Here is a 27466-nt window from a genome sequence, read left to right as displayed (position 1 = left end):
ACACCAAAGGCATAATCCCTGAAAGAAAGAATTGTTAAGGAGGACTTCATTAAAATTAAAGATTTCTGCTCTGTGATAGATGATGTGAAAAGCATGAAAAGACAAGCTACAGACTGGGAGAAAATATTTGAAAAAGACCATTATCCAAAATATACAAAGAATTCTTCAAATTCAAAATAAGAAAACAATGTGTTAAAAATGGGTCAACAACCTTAAAAGACACTTCACTAAATAAGATATACAGATGGAAAATAGAGCATATGAAAAGATGCTCCACATTCTATGTCAACTGGGAAATGCAAGTTAAAACAACAATGAGATACCACTATACACCTATTAGAATAGCCAAAATATAGAACACTGACGATACCAAATACTGACAAGGACACAAAGCAACGACAGCTCTCTTTCACGGCCAGTGGGAACGTAAGATAATGCAGCCACTTGGCAAGATCTTTGGTAGTTTCTTACAAAACTAAACATACTCTTACCACACAATCCAGCAATCACACTCTCGGTATTTACTCAAAGTAGTTGAACACATTTCCACACAAAATCCTGCACACAGATGTTTACAGCAGGTTTATTCATAATTGCCCACACCTGGAGGAAACCAAGATGTCCTTCAGTAGTGGATGGATAAATAAACTGTTAATATTGTACATCCAGACAATGGAGTGTTATCAAGTGCTAAAAATAGAAATGAGCTATAACGCTATGAAAAACATGGAAGAAACTTAAATATATGTGTTTCTAAGAGATAAACAGACAATCTGCGAAGGCTAAATACTGTATGATTCCAACTATAGGATATTTTGGAAAAAGCAAAATTATGGAGACAATCAAAAGGTCAGTGGTTGACAGAGGTTGGTGAAGAGGAAGTGATGAGTAGAGGGAGCACAGAGGCTGTTTTAGGGCAGTGCAACTACTCTGTATGATATATAATGATGGATACAGGTCATTTTACATTTGTCCAAATGCATTAGATGTGTAACATAATGTGTGAACCCTAATGTAAACTCTGGACTTTGGGTAGTAATGATGTGTCGATGTTAGCTCATTGGTTGTCAAACATTTACCACTGTAGTGGGGGATGTTGATAACAGGGAAGGCTATAGCTGTCAAGGGGTAGGGTGCCTATGGGAAATCTCTGTACCTTCCTCTCAATCTTGTTGTGAATTAAAGTTTCTCTAAAATGTAATACCTAGGGACTTCTCTGGTGGTCCATTGGCTAAGAATCCTCAGGGAGTAAGTTCAATCCCTGGTCAGGGAACTAAGATCCTGCATGCTGCAAGGCATGGCAAATAGATAAATAAATGTAATTTTTTTTTTTAAGAAGTGTTTATAAAGTTGCAAGGAAAGGAAGTCTTATACATTGTTGTTGAGTGCGTTTTTTGATCAGTTTATTCACATGTAAAAAAAAGTCATCTAATATGGCACCCCACTTCAGTACTCTTGCCTGGAAAATCCCATGGACGGAGGAGCCTGGAAGGCTGCAGTCCATGCGGCCGCTAAGTCAGACATGACTGAGCGACTTCCCTTTCACTTTTCACTTTCATGCATTGGAGAAGGAAATGGCAACCCACTCCAGTGTTCTTGCCCGGAGAATCCCAGGGACGGGGGAGCCTGGTGGGCTGCCGTCTATGGGGTCGCACAGAGTCGGACACGACTGAAGTGACTCAGCAGCAGCAAATTTCACCACAATGTTGCCAATGATTGTCCAGAGGTAGTTGGATAATGGGTGATTGAAGACAGAAGTCGGGTTGTATTTTTGTTGTTTGGTTTCCAAATTATATTTTCTTAAATATTCAGAAAAACAAAACTGCATGTGTTTTAAATCACGTATCTATAAGTATTTTTAAAAGTATAGTTAGGTTTTTTAAAGTCTATGAAAGATTTTTATTTTTTCTGTGTTGTTTCATCAAATTAAAGAGAAGATTAAATGAGTTTATATAGATGCTAAGGGGTGCCCTGGTTAATGCAACAGGACTGTAGTTTCAGAGAATAAGGGAGATATTAAGCCATTGCTAAGGTTCAGCTTGGAGACTGCACATTCTGTCGTTATTAACGGAAGAACAAATGGAGAGAGGGTAGCTGAACTGAAGAGTGAGAGGCAATGGAGGGATACAAATCGAGATGAACAGTGGCTGACTCCGCAAAACTATTAAATGATTTTGCAAAAGACCTGTCACAATGGATAAACGGTCCCTCCGGAAGAAACAGCTTAGCATTCCTGCAGTGCACACACGATAATTTCCAGGGATGAACCTGAGAGACAGAATGAAGAAAGGCAAGAAGTTCCAAGATGCCTTAACGAGTCTGCAGACATCTCTTGAATGAGCAACTGGGAAGAGAGCTAAAGAAGAAAAACCAAAAACAAAGCGTGCATGTACTTCATTTTCAGCTTTAGTCACTGGGCAAACATCCACCTTTCTGCCCTTTATCCACTCATGAAAAATGGTGAGCTGTTCTGTGAATGTTGACTACATTCTAATTATTTCTGTGGTAAATGAGGCATGAAACCTATTGTCAAAAAAGATGATGCCCATCAGCATACAGCCAGGCTTTATCTTCCCAGTAGATCACTCCTGGGCCTTGTCTAAAGGACCCTCAAAATAACACATGCTCACATATTTTTAAGGCAACTTTTCAGGTAAATGATTGCCTTTTTTTCTCTAGCATTTCCTTCTGTGCAAGAAGAATCTTTCTGAAATATATAATCCTATTATATGAAATAAAGGTAACACACCCAAGGAAAAAAGGCAGGAATGGGCCAGGGGGTGGGAAGAGGGCAGCAGAAGTCTCCTGTTTAAAGCATATATAACAAACAGTTACACACTTTTGTATGATAATAAGAGCCCTGTTACTAACACAATTCCTAGGATTCACTCTGCTGATTATTAAATGTCATGATTTAGTTCTATTCATCGGAAACGGATCAAAGGTACTCAAACAGCTTGCTGCTGGTTTCAAACCAACAAGTATCATTTTTATTATGTCTCCTCTGCCATCCCTTAATGAATACACACTTACTGGAAGGGATATTTTCTGGGTCAAGACATTCTCACGGTGATTTCGCTCTCAACCAAGTAGTTTTCAGGTCCTCTGGGTAGGAACCATGATTTGCTTTGATCAACCATCTCCATGAGTAGACATATGATACAAATGTTAGGGTGAAATAGGCAGCTTTCATTCTGTTGCTCTCCACCAGATTCCATGCCTCTCAAATTTAATTGAAATCTTTTCAAAACACACAGCTGAATCACATACTATGTGTGGGTATCGTGCCCTGTAAGAAGTTGCCCCAGCCCAAGAAGGGTCAGACTTCAACCTTCAGTATCCTTGGATAGGTTGCAACTGAAAAGTTACTAGTTTGTTGTGTGGAATTACTAGTTAGTTATAAGGGATGGCATGGAGGTAAGGTAATGCTCTGCTCTTATGATCACCCATAGAGAAACCACTGCATGTGGAGCCTGACACCAAATTTTTTAGACTTGAATTAGAAAAGGCATTTCTCTGATAGATTTCTTCTTGTTCCAGTTTACAGGCAACTAATCCTCACTGCATTGGATCAAACAGACGGGCACAATCAATTCAGGGAAAGCAAGCAATGCCAGGTCCGCTCAGTCTTTCCTCAGTGAACAGTAGAGGAGACGGGAGGTGGGTGGGGGGAGCGGCCAAGATGGAAAGAAAGAAAGAAAACGCAGACATGTCTGCACCCAAGATAGCTCAGCAAAGGCGAAGACGAAAAGACACGTTGAAATATACATCCTGGCAGATGGAAGCACTCGCTGTCAGAGAAAGAAAGCTAAAATACCACCACGATGCCAAACACACCAAGCCTTTGGGCGCTGAGGGGCGTGGAAGGAGCAGGGGTAGACAGAAGCGGTTGTGATGTCAAAACGAAGTCAGTGCAGTGTCTCTGGGGAGGGAAGAGGTCTGGATTTACTTAAGTCTCCAGAGTCTATGATCTATAGCATCATGTGATAAGCAAGTTAATTACGGCACTTAGGTAATTAAATCTCACAGAAAACCAGTGCCTTCTGAAGCATTATGAATTTAAGCTATTAGATCTTTCTAGGCTTGACTGGCCATTTGGTGAGCAGTCAAACTGGAATGGCTGCCTAACAGTGGCAGGATGAAAATTCATGAAAATGAGCTGGAAGTAAGAGACCTTAATATAAACTGTTTTCTCTCTGCCTTTGGATATGAGGATGCTTCCTCAACTATTGGTAGCCACTTCCTTCCCCAAAGGCTCAATTCCCCTCTCCCTCCCTTTGCTTAAAATGTGGGCAATGACTTATTCCTTCCATCCTCTGATGTTTGTTGATACTCTTTTCTCTCTCTTGGCCATTATATCTCTCTTTCTTCCACCTAAATCCAATTTGCCTACAGTGCAGGGCGTCAAAAGGGCTCATGCGGATAACAGTTATCCATCTCCTGACTCATTAACAATCCTCACCATTCTCAGAGACCCATCCTTTCCCTGCCATAGCTGTGAGTCAGGTTCTCGGGCCAGTGTATTCATCAGCATCATGTATTCTGAGACAGAACGTTGCTATTTAAGAATGGGAAGATTAAATCATTTCTTGTCTCCCAGGTGTGCAGATATTAATGATAAGATTGCCTTTTTTGAGCTGACTAATGACTCCAAAATGGTACCTGTACACATATAAACATATAACTGTCAAACCATGCATAAGTAAGTGTGTATGCGTGTTGCTAAGCTGCATCTTCTTTGTCATAAGCAAAATTTTATAAATATACATACCTTTCTATGTGCATTTATGTACAAGTAAGCATCCTCCTCCCTGTCTTCATCAAGAACTCAGGATGTCCCGAGTCTGGCTCCAATAGAACTCTACTGTCTTACCTTCATTTGGCAGTTTCTCCTTGTTTTTTTCTTTATCAAACAGCCATAGATCCATGTGACTTTCACTTCTGAGATATTCTCCGATGGATACACAAAGCTTCAAACTGTGAGCAACTTACCTCTGCAGGTAGAAGTCCAGAGACTCTTCCTCAGCATTCAGCAGAGCTGCTGCACGGGTCAGGAGTTGATGGCTGCAGCTTCCAGATCTGAGTTCTAAGACGAGGAGCCCCAAGCAGAACATGGCTCCCATCTCCTCCAACTCACCGGTACCAAACTGTAGACCCTGCCAGTTAAAGAGAGCAGTCAACAGTGAGAACAGAGCAGAAATGCAGTGAAGACAATCTGTGATTAGGAGGAAGGATTCCTGGATGTAGGTCTATCACAGAAATTATGAATTAACAGTATTTGTCAGCCACTGCCCAGTGAGTTTTCTCATGTGCCTTGTGGATCAGTGGTTCTCATCCTGCATAACATCAACCTTAGGGGAGAACCCCCAAGACAATAATGAGTGGTTAGGGGTACTGAAAGGCAGGAGGGTGCTTGAAGATCCAGGAGCTACCCCCCCCACACACACACCGACTTCTGATAAAGCAGCAATGGTTCTATCTATATTTTACAAAAGGATTTCACAGCTGAAACAAAAGTTTGTAAACAATCTTACTAAGAGAGACTAAAAGTCTGCTTATGCCAAAATACAAAAGAAAGCAATAATAAATTAAAAGAGTTTCTTGTAGAAAAAGAATGAGATATCCTTTCTCTCCCATAAATTTACCGACCAATGGAGAATGAAGGAGATCTTTCATGTAAAAACACTAAAACTCAAAAAATAAATAAAAACCATGCACCATTTATTTAGAACCACATATTCAGCTGTACTAAGATAACACATGAAAGCAGAGCCGTGACATATACTCTATGATATTATTAACAATTAGCAAGCAACTTGAATGTTGACCATATGTCATTCTGTTCTGAGCTCTTTTACCTGCATTGACTCAGTGAATCTTTACCAAAGTCCTACGAGTTCATCATAGGGTACTGAGCTGAGCTTCCATGCTTTATAGCAGGTTCCTGCTAGTTATCTGTTTTAAACATGGTAGTGTACATGTGATGAGCTAGATAGGTGAGATGGTTGAGGGGGATCCAAGAGGGACAGGATATATGTATACATATAACTGAACTGGAAAAGGTCAGTTTTCATTCCAATCGCAAAGAAAGGGCAATGCCAAAGAATGCTCAAACGACTGTACGGTTGCCTTCAGTTCACATGCTAGCAATGCAGTGTTCAAAATCCTCCAGTCTAGGTTTCAGCAGTGTGTGAACCGAGAACTTTCAAATGCACAAGCTGAGTTTAGAAAAGGCAGAGGAACCAGAGATCAAATTGCCAACATTCTTTGAATAGTAGAGAAAACAAGGGAATTCCAGAAAAATCATCTACTTCCGTGTGATTGACTACACAGAAACCTTTGGATCACAACAAACTGGAAAATTCTGAAAGAGATGGGGATACAAGACCACCTTCCTGGCCTCCTAAGAAACCTGTATGCAGGTCAAGAAGCAACAGTTAGAACCAGGCATGGAACAATGGACTGGTTCAAAATTGGGGAAAGGGTACGTCAAGTCTCTGTATTACCATCCTGCTTGTTTAACTTCTATGCAGAGTACATCATGCAAAATGCCAGGCTGAATGAATCACAAGCTGGAATCAAGATTGCCAGGAGAAATGTCAACAACCTCAGATATGTGGATAATACCACTCAAATGGCAGAAAGCAAAAATGAAATAAAAAGCCTCTTGACGAAGGTGAAATAGAAGAGTGAAAAGCTGGCTTAAAACTCAACATTCAGAAACCTAAGATCATGGCAACCAGTCCCATCACTTCAAGGCAAATAGAAAGGGGAAAAGTGGAAACAGTGACAGATTTTACTTTCTTGGGCCACAAAATCACTTCAGACAGTGACTGCAGTCACAAAATTAAAAGACGCTTGCTCCATAGAAGAAAAGCTATGACAACCCTAGACAGCATATTAAAAAGCACATATGTCACTTTTCCAACAGAGGTCTGTGTCATCAAAGCTATGGTTTTTCCAGTATGAATGGATGTGCGACTTGGACAATAATGAAGGCTTAGTGCCAAAGAATTGATGCTTTCAAATTGTGGTGTTGGAGAAAAGACTCTTGAGAGAGACTTCAAGGAGATCAAATCAGTCAATTCTAAAGAAAATCAACTCTGAATATTCATTGGAAAGAAAGATGCTGAAGCTGAAGTTACAATACTTTAGCCACCTGATGTAAGAGCCAACTCATTGGAAAAGATCCTGATGCTGGGAAAGATTGAGGGCAGGAGGAGAAAGGGATGACAGAGGATGAGATGGTTGGATGGCATCATTGACTCGATGGACATGAGTTTGAGCAAACTGTGGGAGACAGAGAAGGACAGGGAAGCCCGGCACAGTTCATGGGGTCTCAAAGAGTTGGACACAACTTGGTGACTAAACAACAGCAACAAAAAGCTGATTCACTTTGTTGTACAGCAGAAACTAACACAACATTGTAAAGCAATTATATATATACATTTTTAAAAAAGCCCTATGAGGGGTGTGTGTGTGTGTCTGTTACTTCAGTCATGTCTGACTCTTTGCAACCCTATGGACTATATGTAGCCCACATGCAGAGCTCTTCTGTCCATGGGATTTTCCAGGCAAGAATACTGGAGTGGGTTTCCACACCTGCTTCCTGGGGATCTTCCCCACCCTGGGGTCAGTCCTGCTTCTCTTATTTCTCTTGCTTTGGCAGGTGGGTTTTCTACCATTAGCGCCACCTGGAGACTCATAAATTGATTTTGACTTAACAACTCAACAAAGTGCTATATGTAGACTGGGAGGAACTCTGTATTACTTGATGAGTAATTACTACTTTATATTAGTACAAAGTGCATGCTTTTTGAAGTTAGATTAAAAAATTGGATTTGAATTCTAATTTATTTTATGAATGCATTATCTTAGAATTGTGAACTTTATTCACCTTGATTTTCTCATCCATAGAAGAGATTATAATTCCCCCCTCCACACACTTAGATGTACCGTGATAAAGAATGTTTCAAAGTCCCCACAATATTGATCAATTTTATCTCAATTTTTCTTTTCTTCTTCCTATAAAGATACTTAATACAGCGGAATTCAATGTAGTTCTGAGGTCTTCATGTTTATAAAACACATTTCACTTACATGAAAAAAAATCAATAATTGAATATTATATTTTTTTAAAAAATAGATTTTCCATCCAAAGAATAGTAATAGAGAAGACAGGGATGTGATAGTAAAAATTTTAAAAGATTGGCCTAAGTGTCCCAAGGGAAAATGAAGTTCCAAGTTAGGAAACTATTTCATGAAAGAATTTCTAGGTAAAATAATAAAGAAATGTGTAAAGTCCTCAACTTTATTTCAGCTGTTTAAAAGTGTGGTTCGCTGCATGTTTGGACACCTGCTTACCTAAAGAAAGGAGACATTGCTTCAGAGTAAGGGAAGCCTGCTCCTCCATAAACAACAGCAGCGGGAGGGAAAGACAGAAGTTTAACAAGTGATTTTCCTTAGGTCAGTCGAGAAGATCCCTTTTCACAAAAAGAGAAAAGAGCTCAGTCTCTTTCCAGCTACGGCAGCTCTGCGGTCCAATGCTTTTCCTCCTCCCGTTTTCCTGACTGCCCTGCTTCGTTCTACAACGGCTGGCTGGGTCAGGAACAGTGACGTGGAGGTCAGACCGTCCTCCTCCACCCTCTTGCCTTACTGGTGGCAAAGGGGAATAAACAAGGAGGCTATGAACAAGAATCCAGGCTCTAGGGATAGGCAGCATAACTGATCCATGTGTGTTAGCCCAGCATCCAGTCCAACATATAACAGGTCAGAAGAAAGAAGAGTCCTGGGGAAAATAAATCTCATAGCAGGCACAATATTGGCAGATGAGAGGAAATTTCTACATACAAGTCAAATTCTGCACAACAAGTCAAAAGCATTTTTTTTTTTCCTACCGTATCACCTTACTTTTTAGATTAATTTATTTTTAATTGGAGGATAATTGCTTTATAATATTGTGTTGGTTTCTGCCATACATCAGTATGAATCAGCCATAGGTATAGATATATCCCCTCCCTCTTGAACCTTCCTCCCATCTCTCAGCCCTTTAAACCCCTCTGGGTTTTTACAGAGCCCTAGTTTGAGTTCCCTGAGTCATACAGCAAATTCCCATTGGCTATCTATTTTACACATGGTATTGTATGTGTTTCCAGGATACTCTCACCATTCTTTCCAACCTCTAAAAAAAAAAAAGAATAGCATCTTTATAATGCAAAAAGAGTCTCAGAATAGATATCAGTTCACTTATTTCAGTTAATGGTTAGTAAAATAAAATGACTAGACAAGAAGACATCAAATAAAGTAACTTACAGCATTTATTGACTGTGGGGCCTTGAGGAACACCTGTTCCATTTCTCTCTCTACTATGAATCTCACTTTAGTAACCTATGCTTTTTACTCTCAAACAGTATGAACATTTGTTTATCCAAATGGCCTCTTCTTCCATCCTACATTCAGCCTGGAGTGAAAATCTCAGAGGCAAGGACTAAGCCATATATGTTTTTTATATCCCTGGCATGGAACACACAGTTCAGCATATGGTATATCCTCCATATATTATAAATGGGTAAATGATGACTATAAATGTATGGCTATGCAGAGGCATGGGTGTGCATCCCTTGGATACTGTTGTATTTGCTGAGTGGAACAGTATTTCTCTGGATAGCAGATATAGGAATGCCTTTAAATTCTGTTCTCCTGTTGTTAAATGCCATGAGCAATTTTTAAAATTTTTTATTTTATTTTTGCTCCAGGAGGTGCATTTACTCCCTGGATACATTTGGGAAAACGGGTAAACAAAATTTAAACATTCTCTTATCTATAGTGGTCAGTTACTGTGTACTCACAGTAGTAGTTTTATAGATAAATCTGGCTTTGGGTTAGTTTAAAAGTGTATCTTAGTAAAACAGAGAACCAATTTTCCTCTCCCTAAGCTTAGTTCAATTAATTAGGATCTGTTTTTCAGCAATGACCAAAAGTCTGACTAAAGTGACTTAATCAACTAAATGGAACTTTAGTTTTTGCATATCATAAGTTTTGGTGGGTATTAAGTTTCTGGCCTTATTTCAGTTGCTTAGCAAAATCAGGGTCATTATATCTGCTATTCTTCTGATTTTCTCATCATGACTGCAAGGTGGCTGTAGTAGCGGCAGCCAGCACATCACCATTCAAGGAAGGAGAAAGAGAAAGTGGTAGGGGAGGGGGAAATGACAGCATATTCTTGCTTACACTTTATTGGTCAGAATTATGTAACAAAGCAAACATTAGCTTTATAATTGTCTGGGAACTAAATAGTTCAGATTGCTCATCCTGTTTAATAAAGATATGTAAGACAAGAGAGTGCTAGAAACACGATTGGGAGAGTCCAGCAATGACACACCAATATCCATATAGCAATGCTGCTAGAAAGTATAGGTCCTTCTTTTTTCAACACATTGGTAAGCAAAACTCACTGGACAGTTCTTTACATATACATATATTTTTAAATTTTCTTGACAATCTACCCCAAAATAAGTGAAACTCATAACTATATTCAATCCCCAAATTGGCTAGTAGCCTCACCCTCATATAATTTTTCAATATCAACATGGGAAGAATATTTGTATTACTGTAGAAAATTACTTATTTTAATATTTTAAAATAAGTTTTAAAATAACTTTAAAGTCTAAAATTTAATTTTTTATTTTAATATTTGTGTTATTGCAGAAAATTATATATTGGTAAGACAAATACAGAATCCACAGAAGAGAAGTTTATAAAGCATGAATACTTTAAGCAAGATACTTATCAAGATACTGGTGAGCACAGAGAAAAACCAATTAAAAATCAAATATGGGGAAATATTCTATTTTATTACTTAAAAATACTTCTTACACCCTGCCAATTAGTAGATAAACACACTCAAATTGAAAATATTTAGTGCTGACTCTTATGATAAAAGCTGGCACATATCAAAATACAATGGCTATTTGATATGATAATATTACTTCTGGGAATTTTTCCTAAGGAACCAATTCTAATAAAAGTGAAGCCATATGCACAAAGTGTGTATCATGTCAAAGTTATTCATAATAATTAAAATTTTTTGAGAGAAAAGTCTAAATATCTAATAAGGAAAAATGACTAATGAAATTATAGTGGAATAGATTTTATGAGATATAATGAAGTCACTGAAATAATAATTATAACGATTTGACAATAAGCAATAATGTTTATGATTCAATGATAAGTGTGAAAAGCAAAATACAAAGCACATAATGATGTGATTTCTGGTGAAGATTTAGAAATGAAAACCCCTCACATACACTTTCAGACACTATTGATATGATTTGCCTACAATACACAAACACATAGAGAGGGGTAATATCAATAAAACATCCATGTACAAAATACTTTTAAAAATTATCACTCCCTAGAAAAATGTTTTAAAAGCTATGTAGGACTTCCCTGATGATCCAATCATTAAGAATCTGCCTTCCAATACAGGGTGTGCTCATTAGATCCCTGCTCCCTGAGGCTCCCACATGTCACTAAGCAGCTTAGCCCATGCACCACAACTACTGAGCCCCAGAGCTGAAACTACTGACGCACGTGCACTCTAGAGCCTCTTTCCCACAACAAGCGAAGCCACTGCAATGATAAGCCCGTGCACCACAACTAGAAAGTAGCGCCCGTTTGCTGCAGCTAGAGAAAGCCCACATGTAACAGTGAAGACCTGGTGCAGCCAGAAAAAAACACAAACTATACATAGCATGTCAATAAACTAGTGTAATTACATTTAGAAATTGTAAGATCTCCTTTCTTTAATATTCTGAAGTACATCAAGATTTATTTCTTTTATGTGTAATTCAGTGACAGTAAAGATTGGTGCCTTTCATTAGTTCTAGAAAAATGTCACCCATTATTTCTTAGAATAATTTATTCCCCCATTCCCTATCTCCTCCAAAACTCTTAACTCTGCTTTCACATTTTTTTTATTTCTTTCTATCTCTGTGATTCTGAATATTTTATACAAATACTCCATTTTCATAATTCTCTCTCCAGCTTTATTGAATCATTTTTCTAACATACTCATCTCAAAACCTGTCTCTGAAACACTATAAACACAGTTATTTATATGCTCTACCTGATTAGTCCTAAATATAGTCTTTGTGTGAATCATTTATTGGTTTGATTTTTCTGTTTAATGTCAATAACATAGGCTTGTTTGCTCATTTTATGATTTTCTAAGAATTCTAAATTTGCATATGATTTAATTCAAAGAAAGTCTTTGTGGATTTATTTTTCATGTTCTTGCCTCCAGAAAGATCTTATGCTTGTCTCCCCTAGGCACTTGGGAACAGCCAATAAAGGACCAGTATAGGCTGAAGTTTTGGCTTGAAGCCTTTTGGGCTTTACTGTACAACTGAATTATGCTCCCAGATCTGCTTAAAGGAGGGTTTGTGTTGAGAAATTATGAATAAAAACGTTTCCATTTTTTTCCTGCTCTACCCAAAGCCATGGCCAAAAGACATTCAGGCAAACCTACTTTCTTGCTTTTCACAGATTGTGGTTTCACTAGCTTACTGACTGCAGTTGTCGTTTTTGGAGGACCTAACTTTGTGTGGTTAAGTCTTCAATCAGTCCTCAGATCTTGCATGGGCCTCTCTCTGTGTCCAAAACCCAAGTCATAAGTGAATAGGGATTAATATCTGCCCCCAAAGACCAACAACAATGTCTGGCAAAACCTATCTTTATTTTTTAATAAAACTAGACTTCATTAAACACCCTCTTATAAGCAAAGAGGGAAGATGTTACATGCTTCATGCTGCCATGTGTAAAGATACTACAATTAAAAACAGTGGCACTCAAAAGACACTACACAAGCTTCATTTTTAAAAATATGATTACTTCCCAAAATGAGAAAAAAATATGGGAGATTTCTTATTTATATCTTGGAAATAATCAAGAGATATCACTACCTTGGTGCAAGGATAGCGAAAAGGAATGATGGGAGAATACGAGGTCAGAAGAAATTGCACGACTGAGATGGAAAATGGCATTTCTACATTACAATCCACATGGAAAAATTTAACACACTATTCAACGCAGAAAATGAAATTAATTTTGTATAAGATAACCTTGAGAAATTTTCCAGCATCTCAAGGGAAAGCTGGATAAACCTGATGAGTTAAATATGTAAACAAGAATCATGGAACAGATTCAGGAAAAGTGATCTTGTATTTCGAGACTAGATAGTATGGAAGTCATAACACAAGTCAAGAAAAAGAAAAAGAGAAAAAAGGGATGAGGAGAAAGAAGAAAGAACTTCCTTACATTAAAAAAACAAAAAACTGAGTCTGCAGATCAAACAAGTTCACCAAATATAGGTGCTGTAATTAATTAAAAGAAACCAAAAAAGTATGTGGATCCTTATAAATAATTAAAAATTAAATGGTAAAATTTGCTCACACCAATAGACACAAAAAATAGTAGGGCAATGACAAATAGAACTGAGGGGAAAATACTGTGTCTTGAAAAATGTTGTTTACATGTTAGGGCCTTGCAGGAAGATAACGTAAGGAAGAGAAAGAGTTAAATACAGACCACATATTGATAAGGAAAATTGCAGGGACTTCTGTGAAGGTCCAGTGGTTAGGACTCCGTGGTCCCAGCGCAGGGGGTGCAGTTCTGATCACTGATCAGGGAACTGAGATCCTACATGCCCCCCAGCGTGGCCATACAAATAATCAGAACTCAAAAATTTCAGAATTTCTTTTAAAATATTATTATAACTGTATTGTTTACAATAACCAATACATGGAATGAACCTAAGAATCCATCAGTCAATAACTTGATGAAGAAAATAGGATACAGACATATAGATATGGATCCATCAGAATATTAGTCTCAATAAAATAGAAGGAAATCTTGCCATTTGCAGCAACATGTACAGACATTGAGGGCATTACATTAAGTGAAATACGTTAAGGAAAGACAAACACTGTATGATCTCACTTACATGTGGAATCTACAAAAAAAAACCAAACAGACTGGTGATCACTAAAGGTAAAGAGTGGAAGGTGGGCAACATGGGTGAAGGTGATCAAAAGTTAAAAATGTCCAATAGTAAAATTGTAAAACGCCCTCATAGTCAACAAAAGAGTCCGAAATGCAGTACTTGGGTGCAGTCTCAAAAATGACAGAATGGTCTCTGTTCGTTTTCAAGGCAAACCATTCAATATCACAGTAATCCAAGGCTATGCCCCAACCAGTATTGTTAAAGAAGCTGAAGTTGAATGGTTCTATGAAGACTTACAAGACATTCTAGAACTAACAACCAAAAAGTATGTATTTTTCATCACAGGGGACTGGAATGCAAAAGTAGGAAGTCAAGACATACCTGGAGTAACAGGCAGATTTGGCCTTGGAGTACAGAATGAAGCAGGGCAAAAGCTAGCAGAGTTTAGCCAAGAGAACACACCAGTCATAGCAAAAACCCTAATCCAACAACACAAGAGAAGACTCTACACATGGACATCACCACATAGTGAGTAGTGAAATCAGATTGACTATATTTTTTGCAGCCAAAAATGGAAAAGCTCTATACAGTCAGGAAAGACCAGGAGCTAACTGTGGCTCAGATCATGAACTCCTTATTGCCGAATTCAGACTTAAAATGAAGAAAGTAGAGAAAGTCACTAGACCATTCAGGTACGACCTGAATCAAATCCCTTACGATTATACAGTGGAAGTGACAAATAGATTCAAGGGATTAGCTCTGATGGAGTTCCTGAAGAACTATGGATGGAGGCTCGTGACACTGTACAGGAGGCATTGATCAAGGCCATCCCCCAAAAGAAGAAATGCAAAAAGGCAAAATGGTTGCCTGAGGAGGCCTAACAAATAGCTGTGAAAAGAAGGGAAGTGAAAGGCAAAGGAGAAAAGGAAAGATATACCCAACTTGAGTGCCAAAGACTTGATGCTTTTGAACTGTGGTATTGGAGAAGAATCTTGAGAGTCCCTTGGACTGCAAGGAGATCCAACCAATCCATCCTATAGGAGATCAGGCCTGGGTGTTCATTGGAAGGACTGATGCTGAACTCCAATACTTTGGCCACCTGATGCGAAGAGCTGACTAACTTGAAAAGACCCTAATGTTGGGAAACATTGAAGGTGGGAGAAGAAGGAACGACAGAGGATGAGATGGTTTGATGGCATCATCAACTCAATGGACACGAGTTTGTGTAAACTCTGGGAGTTGGTGATGGACAGGGAGGTCTGGCGTGCTGCAGTCCATGGGGTCACAAAAAGTCAGACACGACTGAGCGACTGAACTGAACCAAACTGAACCCATTTGAATTCAGAGTTTCAAAGAAGAACAAGGAGAGATAAGAAGCTTCCCTCAGTGATCAATGCAAAAAAATAGAGGAAAACAATATAATGGGAAAGACTAGAGATCTCTTCAAGAAAATTAGAGATACCAAGGGAACATTTCATGTGAAGATGGACAAAATAAAGGACTGAAATGGTATGAAACTAACAGAAGTAGAAGATATTAAGAAGAGGTGGCAAGAATACACAGAAGAACTATACAAAATATATCTTAATGACCCAGATAACTATGATGGTGTGATCACTTACTAGAGTCAGACATCTTGGAGTGTGAAGCCAAGTGGGGCTTAGGAAGCATCACTGCAAACAAAGCTAATGGAAGTGATGGAATTCCAGCTATGCTATTTAGAGTCCTAAAAGATGATGCTGTGAAAGTGCTGCACCCAATATGCCAGCCACTTCGGAAAATTTAGCCGGGGCCACAGGACTGGAAAAGGTCAGTTTTCATTCCAATCCCAAAGAAAGGCAATGCCAAAGAATGTTCATACTACTGCACAATTGCACTCATCTCACACGCTAGCAAAGCAATGCTCAAAATTCTCAAAGTCAAGCTTCAACAGTACATGAACCGAGAACTTGCAGATGTTCAAGCTGAATTCAGGAAAGACAGAGGAACCAGAGATCAAATTGCCAACATTTGTTGGATTATCAAAAAAGAAATAGAATTTCAGAAAAAAAAAATCTACTTCTGCTTTATTGATTACACCAAAGCCTTTGACTGTGTGGATCAAGACATACTGTGAAAAACTCTTCAAGAGATGGGAATATCAGACCACCTTATCTTCCTCCTGGGAAATCTGTATGCAGGTCAGGAAGCAAATGTTAAAACTGGACATGGAACAACATACTGGGCCCAAATTGGGAAAGGAGTATGTTGAGGCTGTGTATTGTCACCCTGCTTATTTAACTTATATGCAGAGTACATCATGAGAAACGCTGGGCTGGAGGAAGCACAAGCTGGAATCAAGATTGCCGGGAGAAATATCAATAACCTCAGAAATGCAGATGATACCACGATTATGGCAGAAAGTGAAGAGTAACAAAAGAGCCTCCTGATGAAAGTGAAAGAGGAGAGTGAAAAATGTTGGCTTAAAGTTCAACATTCAGAAAATGAAGATCATGGCATCTGGTCCCATCACTTCATGGCAAATAGATGGGGAAACAATGGAAACAATGACACACTTTATTTTCTTGGGCTCCAAAATCACTGCAGATGGTGACTGCAGCCATGCACTTAAAAGATGCTTGCTCCTTGGAAGAAAAGTTATGACCAACCTGGACAGCATATTAAAAAGCAGAGACATTACTTTGCCAACAAAGGTCCATTTAGTCAAAGCTATGGTTTTCCCAATAGTCATGTATGAATGTGAGAATAGGACTATAAAGAAAGGTGAGTGCTGAAGAACTGATGCTTTTGAACTGTAGTGTTGGAGAAGACTCCTGAGAGTCCCTTGGACTTCAAGGAAATCAAACCAGTCAGTCCTCAAGGAAATCAGTCATGAAAATTCTTTGGAAGCACTGATGTTGAAGATGAAACTCCAATACTTTGGCCACCTAATGTGAAGAACTGACTCATTTTAGAAGACCCTGATGCTGGGAAAGATTGAAGGCAGGATGAGAAGGGGATGAGAGAGGATTAGATGGTTAGTTGGCATCACCAATTCAGTGGACGAGTTTGAGCAAGCTCCCAGAGTTGATGATGGACAGGGAAGCCTGGTGTGCTGCAGTCTATGGGATCGCAAAGATTCAGACACAAATGAGCCAGTAAACTGAACTGAACTGAATTGTAAAATAAATGTTATAAGGATGTTTTGTACAACGTGGTGATTATAGTTAATACTGTATCGTGTATTTGAAAGTTGCTAATAAACCAAAGCATAAAAGTTCTCATCATTTATACACACAATAAAATTGTATGTGTGTTTGGTGATGAATATTAATGAAAGGTGATGATCATTTCTCGGTCTGTACATATATCAAATCACTATGTTGTTCTGCTGAAAGTAATATAATGTTATATGCCAATTATAACTCAATAAAAAGTTGGAAAATATTAGCATAACCCTAAATTCAAGAAACTGATCTTTATAGCATGTAAGTAATGCAGTAAGACAAATAATTAATTATGTAGCCTAATCTAGAAAGTATTTTTCTGAGAATAACATGTGGTTGGTGTTATTTGAAAATCTACTAACATAAATGTTAATCAATAGAGATAAAAAAGCAGAGGAGAATAGAGAAAAAATAAACAGGACTTTTGGATATATGTATCCATTTCAGATACAAATCTCAGTTTATGAGCTAACAGCACTTACTAAACATGAGAGGGCAGCATGGTGGGTATTAACACAGGCCCTGGGGCTCACATTGCTAGTGTCTTAGTCTAGTGCTGCCCTATGCTAACTGTATGACCATTAAGAAAATCAATCTCAGTGCCTCAATTTTCTAATCTGTAGAATGGGAATAATAATAACAATCGTTAATGATAATAATAATATCACTATCTACCTCATGGAACTCCTGAGATAATTCAAGGAGTTAATATATATTTTAAAAACTTGATTTAATAGATGGCCCATGTCTCATTATACAAGTATTTATAACAGCAAATTCATACATGAAAGTGTAGTTGCTCAGTCATGTCCGACTCTTTGCAACCCCACAGACTGTAGCCTACCAGGCTCCTCTGTCCATGGGATTTTCCAGGCAATAGTACTGGAGTGGACTGCCATTTCCTTCTCCAGGGGATCTTCCCAACCCAGGGCTCAGACCCGGGTCTCCTGTATTGTAAACAGACGCTTTACCGTCTGAGCCACCAGGAAAGTCTTTCTAACATGAAACCAATAGTCAAAATTATACTTGTCATACACAGTCCTTCTTAAAACTATTGCATACTCTCACTACTGTTATTTACCAATATTCAACAAGTTCCAAACAATTCAGCAAGATAAGAAAAAATTGAATCATACATTTTAGGAAAGAAGAAAGCACATTATCATTATTTGAAGACTGATTAGGTACTAAAACAAACAAAAGGAATCAACTGAAACAGAAAATCTATTAGATAGAAGGCAAGAAATGAGTAAGTAGACAGGTAACAAATTAAATATACAAAAATCAATTTTCTTTCTATGAACCAGCAAAATAAATTATTAAGTATAATAAAAATTCTATCACAATAGCAACACAACTATAAAATATCTAGGAATGGAATTAATAATAAATACCCTAAGGATTATATGATAAATCTCAGGAATTTACCAACAGATAAAAAAGAAAAATTTAAAGAAATGAAGGAATATACTGAATTCTGGGAAAGCAGGGCCCAATAGCATGCAATATCAATTCTCCTCATATTAGTCTATAAGAGCATAGAAAATCAAAACAGCAATGGGGATTTTCAGACTTGGCAAACTAATTCCACTTTAGAAGAATACATGGCAAAAATATCCAAGAATCATTTTGGAATAAAGAGTGAAAATAATAATGAGGGTTTTCCTTTACAGATAAGCAAAAGATCTTACATATTTACAATAATTTACTGTTATGGCTCAGGCGGTAAAGCGTCTGTCTACAATGCGGGAGACCCAGGTTTGATCCCTGGGTTGGGAAGATCACCTGGAGAAGGAAATGGTAATCCACTCCAGTACTATTGCCTGGAAAATCCCATGGACAGAGGAGCCTGTAGACTACAGTCCGTGGGGTCGCAGAGAGTCAGACATGACTGAGCCACTTCACTTCACTGTTATGATATTGATGCAGAATATGGCAGTAGATCAAAGGAAGAATGCAGAAAGCCCCCAAACCTTGGAATACGTGAAAATTTGCACATGATAAGAAGCTTTCCAAGTCACAAGAAAATGTACTATTTGGAGCTAAAACAAAGACAACTGATTAATATTTCAGGCAAAACTTTTCCCACAAACATAAAGTTTTTATTTTGATTAAAAGGCTAAATATTTAAAAATCAAACAACAATACAGAAAAAAATACATATTTTATGTTTATCACCTCCAGACCCGGAGAAGGTCTTTTAATATATATCTGCAAAGAAGAAACCATAAAGGAAAATATTAGTGATTGAACAAATAAAATACAAAAATATGTAAATTGCCAAAAATATTACAAAAGAAACATGATTTTAATAAAGGGAAAAATTAGCTCTCTTGATACAAAATGCAAATTACTATACTATACTATATTATAACATAGCATGATTTGATTTTCATTTCAGGTTTAGCCTTGATCCCAAAATTGTACTGATTTGCTGGTACAGATCTATAAATTGGCAATGTCATTGCTAGTTACCAGCGGAAGTGCATATAGCTGCAGTATATCCAAAGGACAATTTGAAAATGCATCCTTAAGAATTCTTAAGCTCTTGGAGTTAATTCAAATCCCAGAAATCAATATTAAGAAAACAGTCATAAGACAAACAATAAGAAATTCCTAAATAAGCATTAGTATATCACTAGTCAAATAAGCTTGTGTATATTCATATCATAGAATATTAACATTATGTGTTTTGAATAGGCAACTTCATGGGGATAATTTCACAATTTAGTTTAAGCATCTCTGGAATGTTTAAATTTCCTTCTTTAAAAAATTTTTATTTTATTTTCGACTATAGCTGATTAGAACAACAGACTGCTTCCAAATCGGGAAATGAGTACATCAACACTGTATATTGTCACTCTGCTTATTTAACTTATGTGTAGAGTGTATCATGAGAAACACTGGGCTGGATGAAGCATAACCTGGAATCAAGATTGCTGGGAGAAATATCAATAACCTCAGATATGTAGATAACACCACTGTTATGGCAGAAAGTGAAGAACTAAATAGCCTCTTGATAAAAGTGGAAGAGCAGAGTGAAAAAACAGGCTTAAAACTCAGCATTCAGAAAAACAAGATTATGGCATCTGGCCCCATCACTTCATGGCAAATAGATGGGGAAACAATGGAAACAGTGACAGACTTTATTTTGGGGGGTTCCAAAATCACTGCAGAGAAGGCAATGGCAGCCCACTCTAGTACGCTTGCCTGGAAAATCCCATGGGCAGAGGAGCCTGGTAGGCTGCAGTCCATGGGGTCGCTAAGAGTCGGACACGACTGAGCGACTTCACTTTCACTTATCACTTTCATGCATTGGAGAAGGAAATGGCAACCCACTCCAGTGTTCTTGCCTGGAGAATCCCAGGGACGGGGGAGCCTGGTGGGCTGCCGTCTATGGGGTCGCACAGAGTCAAACATGACTGAAGTCACTTAGCACCAAATCACTGCAGATGGTGACTGCAGCCAAGAAATTAAAAGATGCTTGCTCCTTGGAAGAAAAGTTATGACCAACCTAGACAGCATATTAAAAAGCAGAGACATTACTTTGCCAACAAACATCCATCTAGTCAAGGCTATGGTTTTTCCAGCAGTCATGTATGGATGTGAGAGTTGGACTATAAAGAAAGCTGAGTGCCGAAGAATTGATGCTTTTGAACTGTGGTGTTGGAGAAGATCCTTGAGAGCCTCTTGGACTGCAAGGAGATCCAACCAGTCCATCCTAAAGGAAATCAGTCATGAATATGCACTGGAAGCACTGATGCTGAAGCTGAAACTCCAAGACTTTGGCCACCTGATGAGAAGAGCTGACTCACTTAAAAAGATGCTGGAAAAGATTGAAGGTGTGAGGAGAAGGGGACAACAGAGAATGAGATTGTTGGATGGTATCACCGATTCAATGGACATGAGTTTGAGTATATTCTGGGATTTGGTGATGGACAGGGAGGCTTGGTGTGCTACAGTCCATGGGGTTGCAAAGAGTCATATATGACTGAGTGACTGAATTGAACTGAACTGATAGCTGATTTACAATGTTGTATTAGTTTCAGATGTCCAGCAAAGTGATTTAGTTATGCACATACTATATCTATTCTTTTCCAGAGTCTTTTCCCATTTGGTTATTACAGAGTATTTGGTAGTGTTATCTGTGTTGTATAGTAGGCACTTGTTGATTGTTTTACGTATAATAGCGTGTGTATGTTAATCCTAAACTCCTAATTTATTCCCTTTCCCCTGTGTTTCCCATTTCATAATCACAAGTTTGTTTTCTAAATCTCTGAGTTGATTTCTTTTTTGATTTGTACCATTGTTAAGATCCACCCATAATGATAGTATGATGCTTGTCTTTGTCTGACTTACTTCACTTAGTATAATCATCTCCAGGCCCATCTATATTGCTGCAAAAGCCATTATTTCATTCAATAGAATATTAAAAGCTAAAGTTGGCTACAGTGCAGTGTATCTTGCAATCCTAATTCCTAATTTTATTTAAAAAATTGTAAATGGTTCATATGTCCTAAAATGTTCAAAGTAGTTAGAAACGCATAATGATGACAGTACCCACTTTATTTATTTTCCTTTGTTCGATTTTCCTTATTTTTAGTCATGAAAAATAAGCAATTGCTTTCTCGCTCATATTTCCTTAAGCAATGTATGTAAGCTTGAAAAGAGTACTATATCTGAATGAATGTGTTATTTTATGTAATATGTGATTTAAAAATCATAAGTAAAATTAAATTTAAAATTCATTCTAATAAATCATTAGTTACATTAAAATTAAATTAAATACTTGAATTTAAATATTTCAAAAGGACAAAAAGCAAAGAATAAAGCTGTCTAGGCATACTGACTTATCTTGAGTACCTGTTTCTTCCTTCACATATATTACCTAGTACCCTCTGAAGGTGAAAGTGTTAGTTGCTTGGAAGTGTTAGTTGCTCGGTCATGTCTGATTTTGGGACCCCATGGACTGCAGCCAGCCAGGCTCTTCTGTCCATGGAATTCTCCAGGCAAGAATACTGGAGTGGGTGGCCCTTTCCTTCTCCAGGGCATATTCCTGACCCAGGGATCAAGCCCAGATCTCCTGCACTGCAGGCAGGTTACTTACTATCCGAGCCACCAGTATCCTCTAGATTCTCTTTAACTCCTTTGTGTCACTGAGCTTGTGCTTGTTTTCATTTTGGGGTTAAACATCTTAAGGTCTAGTAAAGGTATAACAACAAACAGTCTGCTCCCTTATTGTCCCCAGAAATGTTCTCAGAATCTTTGGAAACTACCAGCGTGAGTCGAGAGACAGTGACTTTGAGAGTTTTAAATGAGTTTGGAGAGGCTCTGAGCTGAATTAAGTACGTACAGCCTTTGTCCTGACATGCACCCAGCAGAGAAGCTAAAACCAAGCCAATCCAACCATGCAGATCCATGAAATCTAATAGGTGGAAGAGGAGAAAGCGAGAGAGTTGGTGGATAGGTTCCTTGGGTTCCTTGTTTATCGACCCCATCAAATGGACTCTAATGCTTTCACACTGAGGACCAAATCAATCACGAAACATGGTGTCTCTGCCATACTCCATCTGACGGGTTCCTGTGTATAAAGCCCCTCTGTATCCATCCTTTCAGCCCAGGCTTCCTAATCCATTACTGACAATCGTTTCCTTAGTAACTGCAAAAAGGCCCTATATTCATGGAAACAGCAGGGCTGATGGTGAGGGCTGTATTTAAAATGTATCCTTTATTTCTAGGCTGGACCTTCCCTGGATCTTTTATTGGTGAATTTGTGCTTAAGCCATGAATGACACAGCAGACAGCTAAGTCCTCTGTGATTGCCTTTCTATGTCTTTCTGGACCATACACCCGAGAGTAAATATGAATCAGATACTGTATTTTAGACAGCCTACAATTTGAGCAGAGTCAGGAACGTTACCGAGTTTAACTTTCCGTTTTATAGATGCATAAACTGACAATGCCTTATACAAGGTTATACAGCTAAGTGCTGGAAGAAACTGGGTTACAATAAATGTTCCCCCGACACTAATCAAATGTCTCTGTCAATACATATGGCTTTAAACATCACAAACCTGTTTAATAATAGCCTTTGGAGATTTGGAGTTCATCTTTTCTTACAGGTTATGTGCTGCCATAAATCGCACATTTCCAAATTCCTCATCACCCCAAGAAACCAACAGCCTCATCCAGAATGGCAGCAGGCACACGCACAAGCCCAATCTTAAACAACTGGGCTGTCACCTTCCTTCTCTATTCCCACCCACTGTCCCTGTCACTCATCTTCCCTGGCCCTTGGATCCCTTATCTCTGCCCTTGGTTCCTGAAGCCTTCATAGCCTACCTTAAGGTGGCTAGCCAGAGCAATCTCTCTAGCTCTGAGTCCCTAGGGCCACTCTCAGACCTAGTTTTGAACTTTCCTTGTAGTGTCACAGATTGGGGGTTGGAGGGAGGGAGAAGGTACCCTGCCACTGCCTATGAGTTTTATATAACATTTTGAGAAATTCACCTGAAAAAGACAATGACCAGTCAGAACTGCTATGGTTTTTCCAGTGAGAGTTGGACTATAAAGAAGGCTAAGCACCAAAGAATTGATGCTTTTGAATTGTGGTGTTGGAGAAGACTCTTGAGAGTCCCTTGCACTGCAAGGAGATCCAACCAGTCCATCCTAAAGGAAATCAGTCCTGAATATTCATTGGAAGGACAGATGCTAAAGCTGAAGTTCCAATACTTTGGCCACCTGATGCGAAGAGCTGACTCAATGGAAAAGACCCTGATGCTGGGAAAGATTGAGGGCAGGAGCAGAAGAGGGCAACAGAGGATGAGAAGGTGAGATAGCATCTCAAACTCAATGGACATAAATTTAAGCAAATTCTGGGAGGCAGTAAAGGGCAGGGAAGCCTGGCAGGCTGCAGTCCATGAGGTCCCAGAGAGTTGGACACAACTTAGCGACTGAACAGCAACGACAACAAATTAGAACAAGTGCTGGTCATAGCAATGGAGCAGGGTTCTGCTTGGCCAGATCCTATAGCTTCTGAACCTTGATGTGGTCCTGGAGGAATCTGCAAGAAGAGTGAGCAAGAACAGTATAGTGAAGGGGTGGATGGGGTTCCCCTGGAGGGCATCAGCAGTGGCTATTAACATGCAGAAGTGAAAGTATTTTAATGCACTAACAATGGACATAGTCATACTGGTGCATCCAGTGGAATACCAATCCTAATCTTTATCCAAGCCTCCAGCTTTCACTCCAGTCCATCCAAGTGCACCAGAGCTGTCTCTTTGTCTGATGAGAGGGATGGGACATAAACAAAAACTATTTTCAAGAGGTGGAACATTAACATGAAGCTGAATACCCCATCTTTCCCATATGACTTCTCCCAGGAGATGGACCCACCAGACAGGCCTTCACCAGACACCCTGGATGGTGCATGCGTTGGGAGGGTAAGAGCACCATAACAATGCTGAAGCCAGTGCTTCTCAAAACATGTTCCTCAGATTAGCGTTTGCCTCTGAAATGTTTGTGAACACTTAAAGAAATAGAAGACCTGAGCCTGAATATAAATCAATCATGTGACCAAGCACACGTTTAGTTCATCTGATTTTTTTTCCAAGGAAGGAGCATGTGATTGTGTTTATTTATATTTCTGGTACAAGCTACTTATATGTTTGTAGTAACAGATGAATCGATGGTTCAGGAACCAGTTTGAGTCTCACTGCTCCAGAATAGGCCCCCAAAAGGCCTCTGCTATGAATAGTGCAAAATAATATGTTTGGAGTCAGTTCTGTAGGCTCTGAATCTCAACACTGCCACTTCATATCCCAGTGGCTATTCAATTTATATGACCTATATTAAATCAAGGCCTTTTTCCTTAAAATGGGAAAATATTCTCTATCACTCAAATGTTTCTATGAATACTGAATGAAATAAAATGTGCACATGTACCACACAGCTGCACAGAGTAGCTGCTCCATAAATGGGAATTTTGGGTGCTTTTACCACATGCACTATTATACACAGGAGTGTAGCCATTTGTACAGATGAGAGATATATCTATACACACACATACACATACACATATATACATGAAACATACAAATATGTGTATCTCCTTAAAAAGCTAAAAAGAGAGTCACCCATGACCCATGAATCCCATTGCTAGGCATATATCAGGAGAAAATTCTAATTCAAAAAGACACCTGCAGCCCCGAGTTCATGGAAGCATTATTCACACTAGCCAAGGCTATTGTATTGCTGTGGAAGCAACTATCCCTCTCTCTCTCTCTCTCTCTCTCTCTCTCTCTATATATATATATATATATATGCATATGCACACACATTTAATGGAATATTACTCAGCCTTTAAAAAGAATGAAATAAGACCATTTACAGTAACACAAATAGGTCTAGAAACTGTCAGGCTAAATGAAATGAGGCAGAAAGAGACAGACAAAAACAATGTGATATCACTTATATGTGAGATTTTAAAAAATGATACAAATGAACTTATTTACAGAAGTGAAATAGACTCACAGACACAAGTTACAAACTCATGGTTAACATGGGGGGAAAAGGAGAAAGGAATGAATTAGGTGTTTGAGTTAACATATACACACTACTATATATAAAATAGATAACCAACAAGGACTTATTGTATAGGTAAGTATAGCATAAACTATACTCAATATCACATAATAATCTGTAAGGGAAAAGAATTTGAAAAAGAACGATACATATGGATGTGTGCTAAGTTGCTTCAGTCGTGTCCGACTCTGTGTGACCCCATGGACTATATAGCCCTCCAGGCTTCTCTGTCCATGGGATTCTCCAGGCAAGAATACTGGAGTGGGTTGCCGTTTCCTTTTCCAATATGTACATATGTATATAAAATGATTCACATTGCTGCACACCTGAAACAAACACAACACTGTGAATAAACTAATACTTCAGTTTTTAAAAGTGTATGTATGTATGCCTATATAAATGCCACTCATCTATGATCAGATTTCGCTTTCTTCTTTATTTTCTTCCATTTTAACCTGGCCAATTTGATGTGGATAAAACACAATGAGGCAAAGTACTGAGGGTAGGCATTCAAGAGAAGCTAGAGCTTTTAATCACCTAGATAAGTAAAGTTTTGGATGAGCTGAGGGAGAAGAATCATATTCCTGGTATACAGAGACACCCTAAAGGTATGTCAAGTCCAGTTCCAGACCACCAGAATAAAGTGAATATTGGCGTGTACTCTACTCTATCAAATGTTTCGAGTTAGGAGGAATTTCCTCCTTAACCTTCTGGAATTCTTCTGGCGGGTCTAATGATTAAACTGATACAAGATAGATTAATAGGAGAAAAAAAAAATGGAACCCCTGAAAGTGACCAGAGCAGGCTATTTGTATATATTGTTTTTAGACAAAGAAACAATTATCTGTGAAGATTAAGAAAAACTATGGTGTTGGAGGAGACACTTGAGAGTCCCCTGGACTGCAAGGAGATCCAACCATTCCATCCTAAAGGAGACCAGTCCTGGGTGTTCATTGGAAGGACTGATGCTAAACCTGAAACTCCAATACTTTGGCCAACTCATGCAAAGAGTTGATTCATTGGAAAAGACCCTGATGCTGGGAGGGATTGGGGGCAGGAGGAGAAGGGGATGACAGAGGATGAGATGGCTGGATGGCATTACCGACTCAATGGACATGAGTTTGGGTGAACTCCGGGAGTTGGTGATGGACAGGGAGGCCTGACGTGCTGCGATTCATGGGATCACAAAGAGTCAGACACAATTGAGTGACTGAACTGAACTGAAGAAAACAAAGGGATTTGTGCGTTGGGGTGTGAATTCCGTATCTCTGGCAATAAGGATGCTTTCCGTCCTCCTACTATAGGGAGAATACCTTCACATGGTTCATATGGTAGGTTTATTTTCTGTTTTACGGAGAAAGATGGGAATATGAGTTGTTGTTGTTGTTGTTGTTTTTTTCCTGTGCCATGAAGCATGTGAGAGCTTGTTCCCAAACTATGTGTTGAACCTGAGCCCCCTGCAGTAGAAGCATGGAGTCTTCACCACTGGACTACCAGGGAAGTATCCGAGTGTTTGTTCAATATATTTTCCCCTCCACAGGCCATTTCTAAAATGAATTTTATTCAAGATAATCAATATGCCATTGAGTCATATTTTGGGGTGGTCTTCCCTCAGCCCCAACAGTGTGCAATAGAATTATGTCTAAAAAAATAAAACCAATGTGCATACCTTAATAAA

At 38.6% G+C, this 27466-nt stretch overlaps 1 protein-coding gene across 1 annotated transcript in view; it reads right to left on the bottom strand.

The window, feature by feature from the left end:
- The window catches only part of AGBL1 (AGBL carboxypeptidase 1), an 844803-nt gene that overhangs the window by 162370 nt on the left and 654967 nt on the right, over window positions 1-27466 (bottom strand). Inside the window, exon 23 of the mRNA XM_052659506.1 lies at window positions 4993-5156. Within this exon, the coding sequence (XP_052515466.1) occupies window positions 4993-5156 (164 nt within the window). The remainder of the gene's footprint in view (window positions 1-4992; window positions 5157-27466) is intronic.

Source organism: Budorcas taxicolor, chromosome 21 (assembly GCF_023091745.1).
Source record: "Budorcas taxicolor isolate Tak-1 chromosome 21, Takin1.1, whole genome shotgun sequence".
Lineage (NCBI taxonomy): Eukaryota > Metazoa > Chordata > Mammalia > Artiodactyla > Bovidae > Budorcas > Budorcas taxicolor.
Note: the sequence above shows the minus strand (reverse complement) of the source record. Positions and strands in the feature narration are given on the sequence as shown.